The sequence below is a fragment of the Vombatus ursinus genome, unplaced genomic scaffold (assembly GCF_900497805.2).
Source record: "Vombatus ursinus unplaced genomic scaffold, bare-nosed wombat genome assembly UNPS02008996.1, whole genome shotgun sequence".
In the NCBI taxonomy this organism is placed as follows: Eukaryota; Metazoa; Chordata; class Mammalia; order Diprotodontia; family Vombatidae; genus Vombatus; species Vombatus ursinus.
The window spans coordinates 3492662-3512204 of record NW_020948774.1 but is presented as its reverse complement, the minus strand read 5'-3'; the positions used below and the strand labels follow the sequence as shown (position 1 = coordinate 3512204).

Below are 19543 nucleotides of genomic sequence, written 5' to 3'. Positions count from 1 at the left end.
GCTTGCTACTGTTAAATAAAACTAAGCTTGCAGTTCTCTAAAACTATTAAACCTTTGTCTTCTAAACTTTGTTTGGTCATTACTTTATGACCCTGTACTTCTTTCACTGATTTAAAAACAAAAACAAATGTAGGACTTTATGTTTCTGTAATTTACATATTAAATTTCATCTTTATTAGATTTGGCGCAGTGTTGTTGCTTATTTGGGATCTCAGTTCAGTTGTCCAGTATTTTAGCTCTCCCTTCTAGCTTAATGTCACCTGCAAAAGTGAACAGCATACAATCTATGCCTTAATTTAATTCAGCAATGAAACTTGAACAGATCAGAACTGAGCATGGATTTCTGAGGCACTTCCAGAGCCCTCTGGGTAAATATTGATTTGTGTCCTGTCATTCATTCAGTTCTGAATCTACCTAATTTTATCACCTAACTTGTATGTCTCCTTGTCCAGTCTGTGAAATGCCTTGCTGAAATAAAGGTATACTATATTTGAGGGATACTCTTGATTTTATCCCAATTTAGTAACCTTATCAAAAAGATAGTCATGATCCTGTATCTTCTTTCATCTACCTTTTTGTCCTAGTGTAACTTTAGGTTTCTCCCCATTTTTTTTCAGTCCTTAGCCTTTCCTGTTAACCTCAGAACTTTCATGTTCCTGAAATTATTCATATAGGATTACCTTGTACTTTTGAATCCATCCTTCAGCCATCTATCTTTTAAAAGTTTTAATTGTATGAATTTACTGTGTATTCACATCAGGCTCTTTAGACAATTCACCTCCATTCCCATCTAACCAGAACTGAGAAAGGAGGTTCCTTTAATTTATTAAATAAAATTTGATGAACTAGGGTAGGGGATTTGAGATTCATTGATGAAATTGAGAGGCATGTTGAAATTTTATTGAGGAAATAGACAAACCCTTTGAGTATGGATTACTCAAGAGCTAAGAATGATAAAATTAAATGTAAGAATGAATCAAATAGTCACTTGAGGGTTGATTTACAGGTGAGGTTGGTGATCCAGATCAAGTTAAATCAACAAGCATTTATTAAGCATCTGTTATGTATCAGGCACCATACCAAGTGTTGGTTATACTAAGAAAGGCAAAATCAGTCTACTCTCAAGGAGCTTGCAATTCAGTGGGAGAAGGCAATATGCAAATAACTGTGTACAAATACAATATTTACAGGTTAATTTGGAAATAATCTTGGAAAGAAGGCACTAACATTAAGTAGAACTGAGAAAGAACCCTGTTACACATGAGGGGAAGGGTTGACTTAATTTTTAATTTGGTTACATATATGTATTTTGTATCCATTTGTGTCGGTATGTCCCCTGGTAAAATGTGAGCTCCTTGAAGGCAGGGACTTTCATTTTTGTCTTTACAGCTCTGGTACCTTGTACAGGGCATAGCACATAGCTGCTTAATAAATGCTTCCTTGATTGATAGAAGAAGGAATTGTTGGTTAGCCAGTGAAAATTTTATATTGAGAATTTTCCTCAGCTGATTTTTTTTCTCTGTCATAATTTGCCTATCTCTTCTATAGAGAATGGCGAATCCCAGCTATCATTGGAAGTGGAAATAGAATGTGGTAAAGAACTTAAAGGCGAAGATGCTCTTCATTTGGTGATGGATACTAGTGATGGAAATAAGGAGGTCCATCCAGATAATGCCTACTCAGACTTTTCATGCACTGCACAAAAAGTGAGTATGGTTCTACTCTGTTTTGTAAAGAATTTTGACTTATCTCCAGAGAGTGCCTTATATTTCTCCATTTATACTTTCTTGGTAAGCTCATTCACTGATGTGGTTTCTTTCTTTCTTTTAAAAGTAAATTTATTATCTATTTTTAACATTTATTTTCAATAAAATTTGAATTCTGAATTCTCTCCTTTTAGTCTTTCTCTCACACACTGAGAAAGCAAGCAATATATCAGTTAGACATGTGAAATCATGCAAAACATATTTCCATATTAGCCATACTGAAGAAACAAAACAAACATGGAAAATAAAGTGAAAAAATTATTCTTCAATCTGTACTCAGAGATCATCAGTTCTTTCTCTGGAAGTGTATAGCATTCATGATGAGTACTTTGGAATGGTCTTGGATCATTGTCTTGATCAGAGTAGCTAAGTCTTTCACAGTTGATTATCATTACAATGTTGCTGTTACAATGTACAGTGTTCTCCTGGTTCTATTTTCTTCACTTTGCATAAGTTCATAGAAGTCTTCCCAGGTTTTTCTGAAACCATCCTGCTTGTCATTTCTTATAGCACAGTAGGATTCCATCACAATCATATGCCACAACTTGTTCAATCATTCCCCAGTTGATGGACTGATGTGGTTTCAGTAAGTACTTGAGCAACATAAGCCTTGGTTATTGAATTCTCATCCTAATGTTTTTCTCTGTGACACTCATTCACAACAGGCTGTCTTCACTTGACCCTTTTGTTGTCCTCTAAAAAGAAGTGTTAGAAGCAGAGCAAAATGGCAGTAGCACCATTGTTTCCCCCATTTTTTCATCTTGAAATCTCTGTGCCTTTATCTTAAATTATTCAATCCCTGCAGAGCTTTGCTTCCTATCACCCTATGTCTGTCAACATGATCCTTCTTTTTTTAAATTCAGTTTTGTTATTTTCAGTTCTGAATTCTCTCCCTTCTCCCTTTCCTCCCTATTGAGAAGGCAAAAAAACTTTTACAAATATGTGTATTTATACTAAACAAATTTCTGCATTAGCCATGTGCAGAAATAAAAAAAAGAAAGAAAAAAATCTGGTTCAGTCTGTATTTTGAGTCCATCAAGCATATTTCATCATGAGTCCTTTGGAATTGTGGTTGGTTATTGTATTGATCATAGTTACTGAAACTTTCAACGTTATTTATCTTTACAATATTTTTATTATTGTATAAATTGTTGTCCTGGTTCTTTGCAGTTCACATTGTATCAGTTTATACAAGTCTAATTAGATTTTTCTGAAATCATCCCCTTTATCATTTCTTACAGCCCAGAAGTATTTCATCAAATTTATAAACCATAGCTTTTTCACCCATTCTCCAACTGATGGCCATCTCCTTGGGTTCCACTTTTTTGCTTCTGCAAAAAGAGTGCTATAAATATTTTTGTACATGAGTCCTTTTCCTTTGTTGTCTTTAGTATATGGACCTAGTTGTGGCTTAAGGGGTATGCACAATTCAATAGCTTTTCAGGCATAGTTGAATGACTAACTCACAATTCCACCATCAGTTGCCTTAGGGTACCTGTTTTCCCACCTCTCCAGCATTTGTCATTTTCCCTTCCTATCTGATGGGTGAGAGGTAGTACCTCAGAGTTGTTTTAACTTGCATTTTTTCTAATTGTTTTTTTTTTTTCATTACCTGAAATGATAGCTTCTTCTGCCTTTTTTTATTTCATCTTAAGCACAATAGATTCTACTGGAGCCCCTTATTTTAACTCTGTGTGTATCTTTCTGTTTCAAGTCTTTCTTAAAAGCAAAATATTGTTGGGTTCTGGTTTCTAATCCATTCTGCTTCCTCTTCCATTTTATGAGTGAGTTCATCCCATTCAGTTTCAGTTATGTTTGCTGTGTATTCCATCCATTCTATTTTATTATATTTTTTCTTCTCTTTTTTCCTTCTCTTTTTTTCCCCTCTATCTGCTCTTTAAGGGTCTGGTTTTCTTCTGACTAATGCCTCCCTTAATCTACCCGAGTTGTTATTCTTCCTCTCTCTTTCCCTCCTTATTTCCTTGTTGGATAAGTACCCAATTGTATATGTGTATTATTCCCTCCTTGAACCAGTTCAGATGAAGGTGAAGTTCAAAGTGTTGCCTGCCTCCTTCCTTGTTGTATAAGGTTCTCTTTGCACATCCTATTTATGTGAGATAATTTTCTCCATTCTTCTTCAGCTTTCCTCTTTCCTAGGGTGTTCTTCTTCCCCACCCTTTCCATTCTTTTGAGATTACCAAAATGTAAAGAATCACCCAGTCTCCCTCTATGACCCCTGATGATGATAGAGTTCTGAGGGGTACATGTATCATTTCTCCATATAGGAGTAGTTTAACCTTGTTTAGTCCCTTGTGGTTTCTCTGTTATGTTTACCTTTTTAGACTTCTCCTGACTCTTGTGTTTTTTATGTCAGATTTTTCTATTCATCTCTAGTCTTTTCATTAGGAATGTTGAGAAGTCCTCTGTTTTGTTAAAGGTCATTTTTTTCCCCCTGAAGGATTAAAGTAAATTTTGCTTGTTAGATTATTCTTGGTGTAAGCCTATTTATCCTTTGCCCTCTGGAATATCATATTCCAAACTCTCTGCTCCTATATAACAGTGGCTGCTTGATTTTATGTGATCCATGTGGCTCCTTCATATTTTGTTTCTGGCTGCTTGTAGTGTTTTTTTTTTTTCCGCTTGACTTGGGAGCTCTGAATTTTGGCTATAATATTCTTGGGAGTTTTTATTTTGGGGTTTCTTCAAGAGGTGACCAGTGATTTTTACTTTTTCCTTTGATTCTCAGGTATCTGGACATTCTTCTTTTATGATTTATAAAAATATAATGTCCAGACTGTCTTTATTCATGACTTTCATGTAGTCTGATGATTCCTAGATTTTCTCTCCTCAATCCGTTTTCCAGGTCAGTTGTTTTTCTTGTGACATATCTCATATTTTCTTTGGTTTGTTTTTTTCAGCCTTTTGACTTTATTTTATTATTTCTTGATTTCTCATGGAGTTACTAGCTTTCAATTTGCCAGGTCTGATTTTCAAGGAGTTAATTTCTTCAGAAAGGTTTTGTACCTCTTCCCAAGCTTTTAAATTTTCTTTTTTAATGGTAATTTTTATTTATTTTTTTGTGTTCAACATTTACTTCCACAAGATTTTGAGTTCTGAATTTTCACCCCATCTCGCCCCTCCTCCCACCCCAAGATGGCATGCATTCTAAATACCCCTTCCCCTAGTCTGCCTTCCCTTTTATCTCTCCCCCCCTTCTCTTATCCCCTTCCCCTTCAGTTTTCCTGTAGGGCAGGATGGATTTCTGTACCCCATTTCCTGTATTTCTTATTTCCCAGTTGCATATGAAAACATTTTTTTTAAACATGTGTTTTTAAAACTTTGGGTTCCAGATTTTCTCCCTTCCTCCCTCCCCACCCACCCTCATTGATAAGACAAGCAACTGAATATAGGTTATACATGTGCAGTTATGCAAAACACTTCCATAGTAGACATGCTGTGAAAAACTAACTCTATTTCCCTTAATCCTATCCTGCCCATCCATTTATTCTATTCTTTCTTTTGACCCTGTCCCTCCTCAGAAGTATTTGCTTCTGATTACTCCCTTTCCCAATCTGCCCTCCTCTTTATCATTCCCCTACTCTCTTGTCCCGTTCTCCCCCTATTTTCCTGTAGGGCAAGAGAGATTTCCATACCCAATTAAGTGTGTATGTTATTCCCTCCTTAAGTCAAAACCTATGAGAATAAGATTCACTCATTCCCTTTCACCTTCCCCATTTCCCCTCCACTGTAAGAGCCTTTTCTTTTCTGGTTTTTTTTTTTGTGGGATAATTTACCCCGTTCTACCTCTCCCTTTCTCCTTCTCCTAGTATATTCTTTTCTCACCCCTTAATTTTATTCTCCAGATATGACCCATTCATTTTCAACTCACCCTGTGCCCTCTATCTATCTATATCTATATATACATACATATAATTTTTTCCCCTCCAACTACCCTAATACTGACAAAGGTCTCATGAGTTACAAATATCATCTTTCCGTGCAGGAATGTAAACAGTTCAACCTTAAGAAGTCTCTTATGATTTTCTCTTTCCTGTTTACCTCATCATGTTCTACTTGAGTCTTGTATTTGAAAATCAAATTTTCTATTCAGCTCTGGTCTTTTCATCAGGAATGCTTGAAAGTCCTCTATTTCACTGAGTGACCATTTTTTCCCCTGCAGGATTATACTCAGTTTTGCTGGGTAGGTGATTCTTGGTTGTAATCCTATCTCCTTTGCTCTCCAGAATATTAATATTCCATGCCCTGTGGTCCCTTAATGTAGAAGCAGCTAAGTCTTGTGTTATCCTGATTGTGTTTCCACAATACTTGAATTGTTTCTTTCTGGCTGCTTGTAATATTTTCTCCTTGACCTGGGAACTTTGGAATTTGGCTACAATATTCCTAGGAGTTTTCCTTTGGGGATCTCTTTCAGGAGGTGATTGGTGGATTCTTTCAATTTCTATTTTGCCCTCTGGTTCTAAAATGTCAGGACAGTTTTTCTTGATAATTTCTTGAAAGATGATGTCTAGGCTCTTTTTTTGATCATGGCTTTCAGTGAGTCCAATAATTTTTAAATTCTCTCTCCTGGATCTATTTTCCAGGTCAGTTGTTTTTCCAATGATATATTTCACATTGTTTTCTAATTTTTCATTCTTTTGGATTTGTTTTACAGTGTCTTGATTTCTCATAAAGTCACTGGCTTCAAATTGCTCTATTCTAATTTTTAAGGAAGTATTTTCTTCAGTAACCTTTTGGACTTCTTTATCCATTTGGCCAGTTTTGCTTTTTAGGGCATTCTTCTCCTCATTGGTTTTTTGGACCTCTTTTGCCATTTGGGTTAGGCTATTTTTTAAGGTGTTATTTTCTTCAGTATTTTTTTGGGTCTCCTTTAGCAAGCTTTTGACTTGTTTTTCATGATTTTCTTGCATCACTCTCAGTTTTTCCTCTACTTCTCTTACTTGCTTCTCAAAATCGCTTTTGAACTCTTCGAAGGTCTGGGACTGATTCATATTCTTCTTGGAGGCTTTGGATGTAGGAGCTTTAGCTTTGTTGTCTTCTTCTGGTTGTATGTTTTGATCTTGTTTGTCACCAAAGTAAGATAATATAGTCTGACTCTTTTTGCGCTGCTTACTCATGATCCCAGCCAATTACTTGAGTTTTAAACTCTTTGTCAAGATAAAAGTCTGCCTCCAGTGTGAAGAGTGTACTGTCCCAAGCTTTGGGGGTTTGTACAGCTGTTTTCAGAGGTACTTCTAGGGACCTTTAAATTTTCAGTTCTTCCAAGGTGGTATGATAAGGAGCGAGGTGTTTTCTCTCCACCTCCACAACAAGCTCCACTGCACCAGTGTTCCTCCTTGCCCCAGGACCTCCCCTCAGAACTGTGACCCAGATCCAAGCACAAGCAGAGCAAGAGATTCCTGCCTCAGCACTGGCAAAGAGATCCCTGCAATCCCCCTCTGATCAGCCACTCGATTCCCCCTCAGTCTGTGGGCCAGAAGCTCAGGAAAAAGCTGTGGCCCCAGGCCGCGCTCGAGACTTGTGGCTGAGAACTAGCTCTTCTCTCACTGCAGTCACAGACTTTTCCCACTGACCTTCTAAGTTGTCTTTCGCGTTCAGGGGTTGAGAAGTCTGGAAACCGCCACAGCTCCCTGAGATTCAGTCCTCTGAGGCCTGCTCCAGGGTCGCTGAGGCCTGCTCCAGGGTCGCTGTGGCCTGCTCCTCTCCCTGCCTGGCGCGATATACCTTTTCGATCGGCCATCCAGCTGTCTTTGTCTGGAAATTTGTTTCACTCTGTCTTTTTGTGGGTTCTGCTGCTTTAGAATTTGTTTAGAGCCATTTTTTTTAGGTATTTGGAGGGCTTTGGGAGAGAGCTCAAGACAGTCACTGCTTTCCCTCTGCCATCTTGGCTCTGCCCCCCTGAAATGTTCCTAAATTTTCTTTTGATATTTTTCTGTCTTAGCTCTTGCTTTTCCCAGTTTTTCCTGTACCACTCTCATTTGATTTTTGAAATCCTGTTTTAGCCATTTTCAAACTCTTGCTTTAATCTCTTTTAAGAAGTCTTTTGGACTTATGTCCAATTTGCATTTTTCTTTGAAGCTTTGCTTGTAGGTATTTTTGAGTCATTCTGTTCTTCTATGTGTCTTAGCTTCCCTATTGCCATGATAGCTCTTTATAGAGGGATTCTTTTTGTAGTTGCTCTCATTTCCAGCCTATTTCTGGACTTTGGTCTCTATATTAGTACATAGTTGTCAGGGATATGTCTGGTCTTAACTTCTCTCCTTTCATTTCCCATTTCTGCTTTCACAGATCAGTCTGGGGGCCTCCAAACTTTCAGTGCTTCCACAGTGGTATAGTCTGTGGTGAGATCATTTCTCTGGCCTCTTGGTCTAAGCTCTGCAAGTTCTTACAAGTTTCTTGACTCTTCCTTGTTAGGGATTGTAATAGACTACTGCTGAAATCATTCCTTATTAGCCTATTAGGAGACTTTTTAGATTCAGAGTGACTGAACTATTGGTTTCCCTTTGGTCCAGGATTCCTGCCCTGTGTATTCTATTGCAGGCTCATATACCACATCAGGGGTAGGGAACCTACAGCCTTGAGGTCACATGTGGCCCTCTAGGTCCTCAAGTGCAGCCCTCTGGCTGAATCCAAACTTCAGAGAACAAATCCCCTTAATAAAAAAATCCTTTGAAGTTTGGATTCAATCAGAGAGCCGCACTTGAGGACCCAGAGGGTCACATGTGGCCTCGAGGCCGCGAGTTCCCTACCCTTGCTAGACTAAAGGCTGGAACAGAGTTGCCATTTGGTTCCTGGGTTCAGAGCCACCTGCTGCTTTTTTCTTCCCGAACTTGTTCCTTGCTCAGTAGCTAGATAGGACCAGTGTTCACAATTGATCCTCCTTGCCCTAAGTCTGTGACCTGGAGCTGCTTAGTTGGCAAGAGACCTTCCTGATGACACTCATTTCTCTACCTACCTCTTGTTCAGGGATCTCCTGGGACTTTTTCTGCCTTGGTATTCCTGCCCTGCTGCCCTTTTTCAGCCCCTGGGTGATAAGTGTTCCATGTACATTCCTGGCCTGGTCTCATCCCCTACATCTCTCTCTGTCTGTTTCCCTAAGCTGCCCTGCACTGGGAAAATAGCTTGCTGTGACTGATTCTCAGCTTTCCTGATCAAAATTCTGTCTAGTGCATTTTCTAGATCTTTGTCAAAGGTGTATAGTAGGTGAGTTAGGCTGTAATGCTTCCTCTCACTCTGCCATCTTTATTCTGTCACCACAGAACATGCCATTTCCAGTGCCTTTCTATCTTTCTACCAAACTAGGACCTTTCTTCTTATCTTTGAAGATACGGAGATTCATTTCCATGATGCCAAGTGATATTCTTTGACTTGACTATTGTATCGGTCTCATTTTCCTTCTTTCTCTCTATGCTTTACATTCCTCTTTGTTTACATTTAACATTCTTTGAATTTTCCTGAAAATGGATTTGATGATGCATAGATTTGTGAGTGCCTATCTTTGAAAAATACATGTATTTATATAGGCCTTGAGGATGGAAATGGGGAAGGGGACATATTAATTTTTTTCCTAACTTTCCACAATGCCTTTTCATAGTGGATGTTCAGTCAATGTTATTAAAGTTGGATGGAATGGCCACCATAGTTATTATAGTCTGATCCCTTGACTCATTCATAGTATACATCCATTATTATATGACATTTTGCAACATTAGTTAACACTTTAGCTTCATCTGGAAGCAAAATTTTGTGGGGTATCATTTGAATTTGTTCAATTAGAGAATTGGTGGAAGAGATCAGTTGGTTGCTATTTGCTCTTTACTTCAGTAGGGATAATCTAGAAAGTTTTGATTAGGTAGTATCCAGTATTTTGAATTTGGCATCAGTTTTTGGTGACAGATATCTTTTGAGAGGTGAAAGGATAAAACTAACTTTTCTGTATTTTTATCTTTGTTTGTCTCTAGTTTGGTTCCCTAGGTGTTTATTTCAACATTTCCTTCTTTGCTGCATAAGTAACTGTCTTGTGTTTTAGTGTTGCTTTGGGTTAAGATTAAAGAAGAATGACATTTTAAAAAATTATTAAAAATTTTATCCCCTGAGAGCACTAACTATCTCTATCTGGAGTGACCACCAACCCATGGTAGAGGATGACATATAACTCTTCACGATTTTGTATGCAATCTTTGAAGCAAGCAGTGGAGAAGATAAACTATAGAGTAGCACTATTAACTATCTTGTGAATCTTTTGATAATTTTCTGATAACTTTATACTTTAATGACCTTTCCCTAATTGCTCTCTTTCTTTTCCCAGTTATAATTTGTATTGATACTGTGATTGAAAATGGCATGTTCTTTGAAAGACTTTAAATGATATAATATGGTGTGACAGTGTTCTAAGCAATTTTGAGTGTTCATAGAAAAAATTCACATAAAAGTAGATGAAGGAATATTTGTGAATTCTGTTCTATTCAGTTTGCTGCAGTATTTTACTAGGAGAACTTCATCTAGGAAGAACAAAGGCCTGAGGATTTCACTTTCAGGAAATACTGCTACCTGGGAAAATTTTGCAGTAATCCACATAAAATGAGATTTTAGTATTTCTGCTGTAGTGAAGTGGCTGTTATCTGTGCTCAAAATGCAGGCCGTTCTCCTGCAGAAGAGAAAAAAGTACAAGAAATGCTTTTCCGCTGTGCAAATAAAGAGAATGAAGTGTTCTTTGAGGAAAAAAGTACAAGTGCTTTCATGCTAGAAACCAAGAAGTAAAAGGACCAGAAGAGGCAGAGGGGAATTATGACCATTGTCAGAGATTAGAGGATAGAAGAAGGGGTCACAGAGAATCAGAAGATTCCTGAATATTTGTAGCTGTGTAACATGTGAAGCTCTCGCAAAATAGGAAAGAAATGGGTGCTCTAAGAGGCAAACAGTTGCTTGTCCTGTAGATTATGATGGTGTGGAACTGTAGGTGTCGTAGTTGAAAAAATCATCTAGTAAGGATTAAAAGAAAAAGAAACTAGTAGTGGTGGTTAGTTATTCCCTACTGAACCATTCATTTATTAACAAGACAATAGTGCTTTGTTCTCTGCATTTTCCTGATGGTAATCTCTCCTATTTTTTTTAACCTATCTATCTCCATTGCTGGATCATCATCAATATTGTACCTTCTAACTGTAGGTATATTCTCAAGGATCTGTCCCAGACCCACTTTGTCCTCTCTCTTTTTATTTTCTCATTTGGAGACCTTATCAGCTTCCATAGGTTTAAAAATCATCTCTATTTAAATGATTCCCACATTTATATATTTAGCTTTAGTCTCTCTCCTGAGGTTAGTCCCACATCACTAACTACCTGTTGGATATTTTAAAATGAATGTTCTCCAAAAGTATCTCAAATGCAGAGTGTCTAAAATAAACCTCATTATCTTTTCCCCAAAACCCATTCTTTTTTAAAATTTCTCTGTTTCTCTTAAGGGCACTTCCATACTTCCAGTTACCCAAGTTCACAAGTTTAATGTCATCCTGAACTCCTCACTCACCCCATTTATATAGTTAGCTGCTAAATCTTGTCATTTCTGCCTCCATATATCATATCAGTCGTCTTCTTGTTACTTGCAAAATCACCACTCTAATGTTTGTTTATTAATTACTAAAATTATAACACTTCTTATTATCTCAGAGGTCCCACTCCAGTTTATTAGTTAATAAAATAAAAGACCCTCTTTTCCCATAAGCATATATTCAACTCTCTCCCTACCTATACTCCCCCCTCTTAACTTATGTGTGAGTATATATACATATATGTGTTAAAAATATATGTACATACACACATAACATATATACACACACAACCTGATCTTTTAGGCTTAAATTAAACATAGTTAACTATATAATTTGTTAGAGTAATAAATATTAGCCCAGAGATATAGATAAGTACAGTATTTTAGTATTGAGAAAGATCATAACCAGAATTAGCTCAAATTATAATTCTAACTGCAAAAGACTTCTAAAACCCCTCCCACTTTTCTGTTCACTCAAAATACCAAGTCAAGTCTCTTCTCAAGAATTCTCTTCAAACTCTTTGCAAGGAAAGGGTTAAAACAGTTTAATAAGTTCTCTTTAACTTTTTTCATTCTTCTCTTTTCCAATTTCTTTCGAGCCATTGATTTTAATAGGCTCCCTACCAATGACTTTTCAAAGAATGACAGTTAAAACTACCCCTTTCAGTATTTTTTCTGGAACTGTGAGGTTCCCTCAGATACAGGACCTAGGAGGCTGAGGTGTTTTTGTACCTCCTCTGTGCCCCTCTTACTCATTTGGAGGCACTCCAGGGACCAACAATATCTTAGTGCTTCCCTTTCTACCACCCCTTCCATTTTTTCCCCTAAGAAGTGAAAGCTTGAATATTTTGTGTTTGACACTGGAGGTATGCAGAAGACAGCTCTGTGTACATGGAGAAAAGAAAACCACATCAGGCCAAAAACCTCCAAACAAGCTTAAGGAGTTCTGAGCTGCAGGAGGGCTAAAGCCAATTGGGTGTCTGCATCAGATTGTCTAACTCCAACATGGGGAACCTCTGGTAGCAGAGGGATGCGAGGCTCACAACATCAGGAGCTCTGTCTGCCTTTGACTCCACAGAGCACTGTACCCCCTGGTAGCCCACCTCCTTGTTAGCTTCCCTTTGTAGGTTGTCTTCCCCTATTAAGTTGCAGGCTCCTTGAGGGCAGGGACTGTTTCCTCATTGCTTAGCACAGTGCCTGGCATAGAGTAGGCATTTCATAAATGTTTATTGAATTGAATTATTGAATTTAAAATATCACTCACATGTAAGGTGAATTGGTGTTCCTAATGCAGATAGGTATGATAAGATCTATGACTTGAAGATGGCTCTGGAAAGAACAGGGTATTTAAAAAGATAAGCATTGTATTTTTTTTAACTTGGTCTAGACCTATAATTTCACTGGTCTAGACCTATAATTTCATTGGTCTAGGGAACCCCCAGTAGGAAATTCCCTATACCAATGTTGCTTTGCAACATTTTTTTAACTGTTCATATTAGAAAAGTTCTGGGGTGCTGAGATGTTAAATAATCTATATAGGATCACACAGCCAACATGTGTCAGAAGCCAGACTTGAACCCAAGTTTTCCTGATTTTGAGGCTACTTCTCTTTCCATTCTACAATGCTGTCCCTTGCATTGTATATTAAGGAGATATAATTATGTAAGGAAATCCAAGGCCGGGGATCAGGGAAGTATGGTGAGTACTATTTGAATGAAGTAAGCAGTGGTAGAAACAAGTGATACTTTCATTGATGTGTACTATCTGGGGCAGGAAGAGAAAATAGATGAAGAGCATGACCAGCAGACATGATTTAGTAATGGTAAGGGACTCCAAGAATTTGAATTGCTTTACTTGTCTTTCCTAAAAGCCAAGTAGCTAATAACTTCCAGAATTGCCTTTAATAATAATTTTGTTCAGAGAGTAGAGGAAGAAATAATGGGAACTTCTGGGCCAGATTCTCTCTTTAAAATCTTTATCTTTTTATTCATATTTTTATATCATTGCTAATTATGAATATATTCCTCCTTTTCCCCCTCCTCATCTCTTGTAACAGCTTATGAAAAGAAACTAAGGAGAAGCATTTCATTGAAACTAATAAACACATTAATCATGGCTAAAGGTATAAAGGTATATGTAGTATTCTTGTTTCTCACTAACAAGGAGATATGGTTGCTGAAGTGAAAATGATAGAAATCTTGGAGGGATAGAGAATGACTGCTCTTTTTTAGCATTTGTTGTAGAAGAGAGGAAAGCTAGGCATAGTTTAACATGAACCCTGTATTTTGGGAGAGTAGATTTCAAAGGGCTCAAAGAAATGATAAATTCTACAGGGGAAGAAGTAAGCCCAGGAAGAATGAGCATTCAAGAAAGAAATTCTGAAGACACCAAGAGAAACAATTTGAATAAGAAGGAAAAAAAAGTATAGTTTGTATAAAAAGTATGATAAGTGTATTATCAGGCAACTCATTGACTAAACCGGTTTTTTAAAATGTACAGAAAATAAAAAGAAAAAGAGGCAATAAAAGATGAGTACAAAAGTACTAGTACTAGTAAGTACTAGTACTGTAAGAATAGTTTCAGGTTTCTGGACTAAAGTCCAGAAAAAAGTTTAGGCTCCTTAGCAGCATTATGGCTGACAAAAAGTCTGATTTCTTGTTTAAGGCCATATTAAGGAAAAAAAAGGAGGATCAAAGAAAGGGATGGGACCACTGTTTCAGATATGTGAGAGGAGTCAGAATAGCTGTTTAACTTTTAATTTGTCTTATATGCCAAAGATTACAATCTTTGAGTAGGAAAACCAATAAAAGTGACTAATTAGGAGTTGAAACCCAACATATTAAGAGAGATCTTGGCTGTCATGGATGATTTTTAGATCAGTAGGCTAGATGAACTCCACCCCAAGGTACTGAAAGAACTGGTGGATGTGATTGTTAAACTATTGTGGAGAATCTTTGTAGAATTGTGGAGAATGATGTGCAGATTTTGTGCTAGTGAGCTTAACATTGATTTCTGGCAAAATTCTAGAACATAATGATAAAGGAGTGATTAATGAACATCTAAAAAGGGAACTGGTAATTGCAGAGAGTCAGCATGGTTCATCAAGAGCAGCTTATGCCAGATTTTTTTCCCTTGACAGTGTTACTAGAGTAGGAGATCAAGGGAATAGCTATAATTTGGCAATATTTTAGAAGAGTACAACAAAATCATTTGTAATATTCTTATGGGCAAATTGGAAGTTGTGGTCTAGAGAATTATATAATTTCGAATGTTTAGGACTGCTAAATGACTGGACCCAAAGATATTTGTTAGTGATTCAGTGACAGCTTAGAAGGAGATCTTTGTTAATTGATCTTCATGGATCAGTGCTTAGGCCTTTGCTGTTAACATTTTTTGTTAGTAATTTACATAAAGTTATATGTGGCATGCTTATTTTCAATTGATACAAAGCTAGGAGGGTATTAAACCTATTGGATGAAAGTCAGGATCCAGTAAAATCTTGGCAGGCTAGAACTTTGGACTGTATCTAATATGATAAGATATAACAAGGACAAATATAAAGTCTTATGCTTGGATTCAAAAGTTCATTTATTTATGTATACAAAAAATATGTCTGTTTTAGTTCAACAGACAATACCTGCTATATTCAAGCCACTATGCTAGGTGATAGGGTTCTAAAGACAACAAAGTGATCTCAAGTGCTCTTAGTGCACTTAAGTTCTACTAGAATGCTAGATGTACACATGTATGGTACAAGAAGAATGAAGAGGTGGAGTACTAAAAACAGTGAGGGAACTTGCCCATCAGGAAATGCTTCATAGTGATTCTTTTTTTTTATTATTTTGACTTATTAACAATCACTTCCATAAGCTTTTGAGTTTTAAATTTTTTTCCCCCTCCCTCCCCAAGACGGTGTGCAATCTGATTTAGGCTATATATAATATTCATATGTACACATTCCTATTAAACATATTTTCACATTGGTCATGTTGTAAGGAAGAATTAGAACCAATAGAACGAACTACAAGAAAGAAGAAACAAAACAAAACAGAAGAAAAAAGAACAAATAGTATGCTTCGATCTGCATTCAAACGCCATAGTTCTTTCTCTGGATGTGGACAGCATTTTCCATCATGAGACTTTTGGCGGTGTCTCAGATCTTTGCATTGCTGAGAAGGGCTAAGTCTATCAGAGTTAGTCATTGCACAGCATTGCTGTTATTGGGTACAACATTCTCCTGGTTCTACTCACTTCACTCAGCATCAGTCCATACAAGTCTTTCTAGGTTTTTCTGAAGTCTGCCTGCTCATCATTTCTTGTAGTACAGTAGTATTCCATTACATTCATATACCACAACTTGTTCAGCCATTCCCTAATTGATGGGCCTCGTCTCAATTTCTAATTCTTTGCCACCACAGAAAGAGCTACTATAAATATTTTTGTACATGTGGGTCCTTTTCCCATTTTTATGTTCTCTTTGGGATATAGCCCTAGAAGTGCTATTGCTGGGTCAAAGAGTATGCACATTTTGATAGCCCTTTGGGCATAGTTCCAAATCGTTCTCTGAAATAGTTGGATCATTTCACAACTCCACTAACAATGCATTAGTGTTCCAATTTTCCCACATCTTCTCCAACATTTATCATTTTCCTTTTTTGTCATGTTGGCCAATCTGCTAGGTGTGATGTGGTACTTCAGAGTTGTTTTGTTGTGCATTTCTCTAATTGATAGTGATTTAGAGCATTTTTTCATATGACTGTAGATGGCTTTAATTTCATCTGAGAACTGCCTGTTCATATCCTTTGACGATTTATCAATTGGGGAATGACTTGTATTCTTATAAATTTGACTTAATTCTCTCTATATTATGAGGCCCTTATCAGAGAGACTGGTTGTAAAAGTTCTTTCCCAGTTTTCTGCTTCCCTTCTAATCTTGTTTGCATTGGCTTTGTTTGTGCAAAAAAATTTCAGTTTAATGTAATCAAAGTTATCCATTTTGCATTTCATTATGTTCTCTATCTCCTTTTTGGTCATGAATTCTTCTGTTCCCCATAAATCTGACAGGTGAACTATTCCTTGCTCTCCCAGTTTGCTTATAGTACGAGCCTTTATATATAAATCATGAACCCATTTTGACTTTATTTTGGTATATGGTGTGAGATTTTGGTCTATGCCTAGTTTCTGCCGTACTCTTTTCCAGTTTTCCCAGCAGTTTTTGTTAAATAGTGAATTCTTATCCCAGAAGCTGGGGTCTTTGGGTTTATCAAATAGTAGATTACTGTAGTTATTGACTACTGTGTCTTGCATACCTAACCTATTCCACTGATCCACCACTCTATTTTTTAGTCATTATGAAACCAAGCAGTTTTGATGATTGCTGCTTTATAATACAATTTAAGATCTGGAACAGTTAGGCCACTTTCCCCTGCATTTCTTTTCATTAGTTCCCTTGATATTCTGGACCTTTTGTTATTGAGCTGAGCCTTGAATAATGACAAAGATTCTGGAAGGTAGAATTGAGGTGAGCATACATTCTATGCATGGGAAATTGCTTCTGTGAATTCACAGAAGGAGATGTTAAATTTGGGGGGATAGCTAGTTGTGAAGGGAAATAGGTTGAAATAAAATTGGAGAGGTAGTTTGAAGCCAGATTATAAAGGGTCTGATGTTAATGCCTGTGACTTCTGGCTAAGGAGTTTGTGTTTTATTTTCTGAGCAGTGTGGGAGACACTTAAGGTTTTTGAGGAGGGCAGTGGGATAGACTTGTGGTTTTCAAAAATTGTTTTGACAGCTATGTGGAGAGTAGATCAGAGAGGGGTGAGACTAGAATCAGGATGACTAATTTGGAGACCACTACAAGTAATTCAGAATAGAGGTGCTGAGGGTATGAACCCTACAGTGATGATATAGGTATAAGGGATAGATGTAAGAAATGTTATGGAGGATTAAATGAGAAGAGGGTTAAGGGAAAAGGAGTCAGGGATGACTCTGAGGTTCCACACTAGAGAGACTGGAAGGATAGTGATGCTCTTGAAGAAAATATGAAAGATGGAGTCAGTGCTGGTTTAAGAGGAAGTTAATGAGTTTTATTTTAGATGTATTGACTTTGAGATGTTTGCAGGACAGTTATTAGGAGATATCTAACAGGCAGTTAACAATGCATTACAGGAATTTAGGGGAGAGATTAGGACTGGATATATGGACTTGGGAATCATCTCCATATGGTATTTCCATCTATAGGACCTTAGGAAGTCTCCAGGGGAGAACGTGTAGAGGTTAAGAGTTCTAGGGAAACACCTCTTCCTGGAGGTGTAGAGGATGGGTGGGCAAAAGAAGAGAAGGAGCTGTTGTCAAACAAGTAGGAGGACCAGAAAGAGAGCAGTGTTGCAGGAATTAAGAGAAGAGGGAGTGTCCGTGTGGTCAACAGTAGCACTAGTTTCAAAGAGAACCAAGATGATGAGGGCTGAGAAAAAAATAATTTGCATTTAGCAGTTTAATGTTGGAGAAAAAGGTTTCAGTTGAGTACTGCCATTAGAAGCCAGAATGTAAGAGACTTAGTAGTGAGCAAGTGGTGAGGAAGTGGAGGCAACAAGTGTAGATGATTCTTTCTAGGAGGCTGGAAATTAAAGAGAAGAGAGATAAAGGGTGATAGTTGGAAGGGACAGGACAGATTTGAGAATATTTGTAGACAATAGTGAGAGTCAGTAGAAAGGAAGAGATTAAAGATATAGGAGACCCTACAACAAGCTTACTAAGAGTCAGCAGTGTGTTAAAGGAGCCAAAAAAGTCAATTTGCTCATTGGTTACATTGAGAGACATAACATCTAGGTCTGTGTTTTCCTCTGGTCTGACCCCATCTGATGTATGATGTTTAGTTCTGGGTTCCACATTTTAGGAAGGATGCTGGCAGATATTCAGAGGATAGTGACCAAGGCATCCTTTGAGATCATGCCATGTGAAGATTGGTAGAAAGACCTAGTAGTGTTTAGTCTACAAGAGAGAAGACATGACCAATGCATTTGAAGTATTTGAAGGGATGTCATGTGGAAGAGGAATTAGACTTGTTCTCCTTGGCACTAGAGAGTAGACCTAGAAGCAAAAGAAGTGTTTAAGTATGGAAAGTTTAGTTTGATGTGTTGTATGAGGTTAGGGTGGGTAGGACAAAAGTCACCAGCCCTTTCAGCCTTCTTGTGATTTATATAGAATTGAGGAACATAGTGAAGAAAGGTTAAAAGCTACTTCTTCACCACAATTTCACAGTACCATCCCCTCCACAGAGCTTGTGGCCCTCCCAGCCACAGACAGCGGCCCCCAGGTGGGGCCCTGAAAACTACTTTGTAAGCCTTTGATCATTCTTATGGTTCTTTATAGCAGAGATGTTAAATATGCTGCTGCATGAGGTATAGAACACTATTGAGTGCAGCCCAAACCAGATTAAATATTTGGGAAATATTTAATAGAATAAATAAAAATACAACAAAACATAGATAATATTACATTTAAAAAAAAAGTAAATAGGTGGCCTGTAGGAATCCTTATAAATTGACTAGTGGCCCCAGTTTCTATTTTGAGTTTGACACCACTGCTCTACAGCATCCTCTCCTCTCTAAGAGATCTGTATCCTACTCAATGTATTCAAAAGGCAGAGTTGGAAGACTGAACTCTGATGGTTAACTCACAGATCTATCTATAGGTTAGTCACACACAAACTCTGCAAACCCCTTTGTCTCAAACTAATTCTGCCCTTGCCTAACAATTGGAGCAGAGACTGATGCTCATAGCAAAGGAGTAAGGGAGGGAGAACAGCAGAGATGAGATGCCTCATTGGGAGCAGTTTGAGAATATCACCAGAAGACGTTAGTAGCTCTAAAGTGTCAAAAGTGGGAGTTGCCTGTGCACTCAAGTGCCTTGCCTATGTGTATTTCCCACCATTTTATGCTCTACACCTGATCTCTTGGCAGTTTTCTTACTGATGGTTTATGTGTTTGTGGTAGAGTGAGCTTCCGGTTTATTGAGATAAATTTCTCTTATTGATTTTATTACTATTATAGTTAATTAAATGCTTTTGCTTTGAACTAGGTATATTTTCTATCTAGCAAAAGAAAACACAAGTGGAAGTTTATGACCTATGATTTAGAAGCTTCTGATCCAGAAAATACTTAGAGCCAGGTTTCCTTGATTGGCAGGAGGCAGTGTCCACAGGTGAGAG

General features: G+C 37.5%; 1 protein-coding gene across 1 annotated transcript in view; it reads left to right on the top strand.

The window, feature by feature from the left end:
• The window catches only part of LOC114034425 (E3 ubiquitin-protein ligase RNF213-like), a 56086-nt gene that overhangs the window by 5276 nt on the left and 31267 nt on the right, over positions 1 to 19543 (top strand). The window contains exon 3 of the mRNA XM_027850110.1: positions 1549 to 1706. Coding sequence (XP_027705911.1) covers positions 1549 to 1706 — 158 coding nt within the window. The remainder of the gene's footprint in view (positions 1 to 1548; positions 1707 to 19543) is intronic.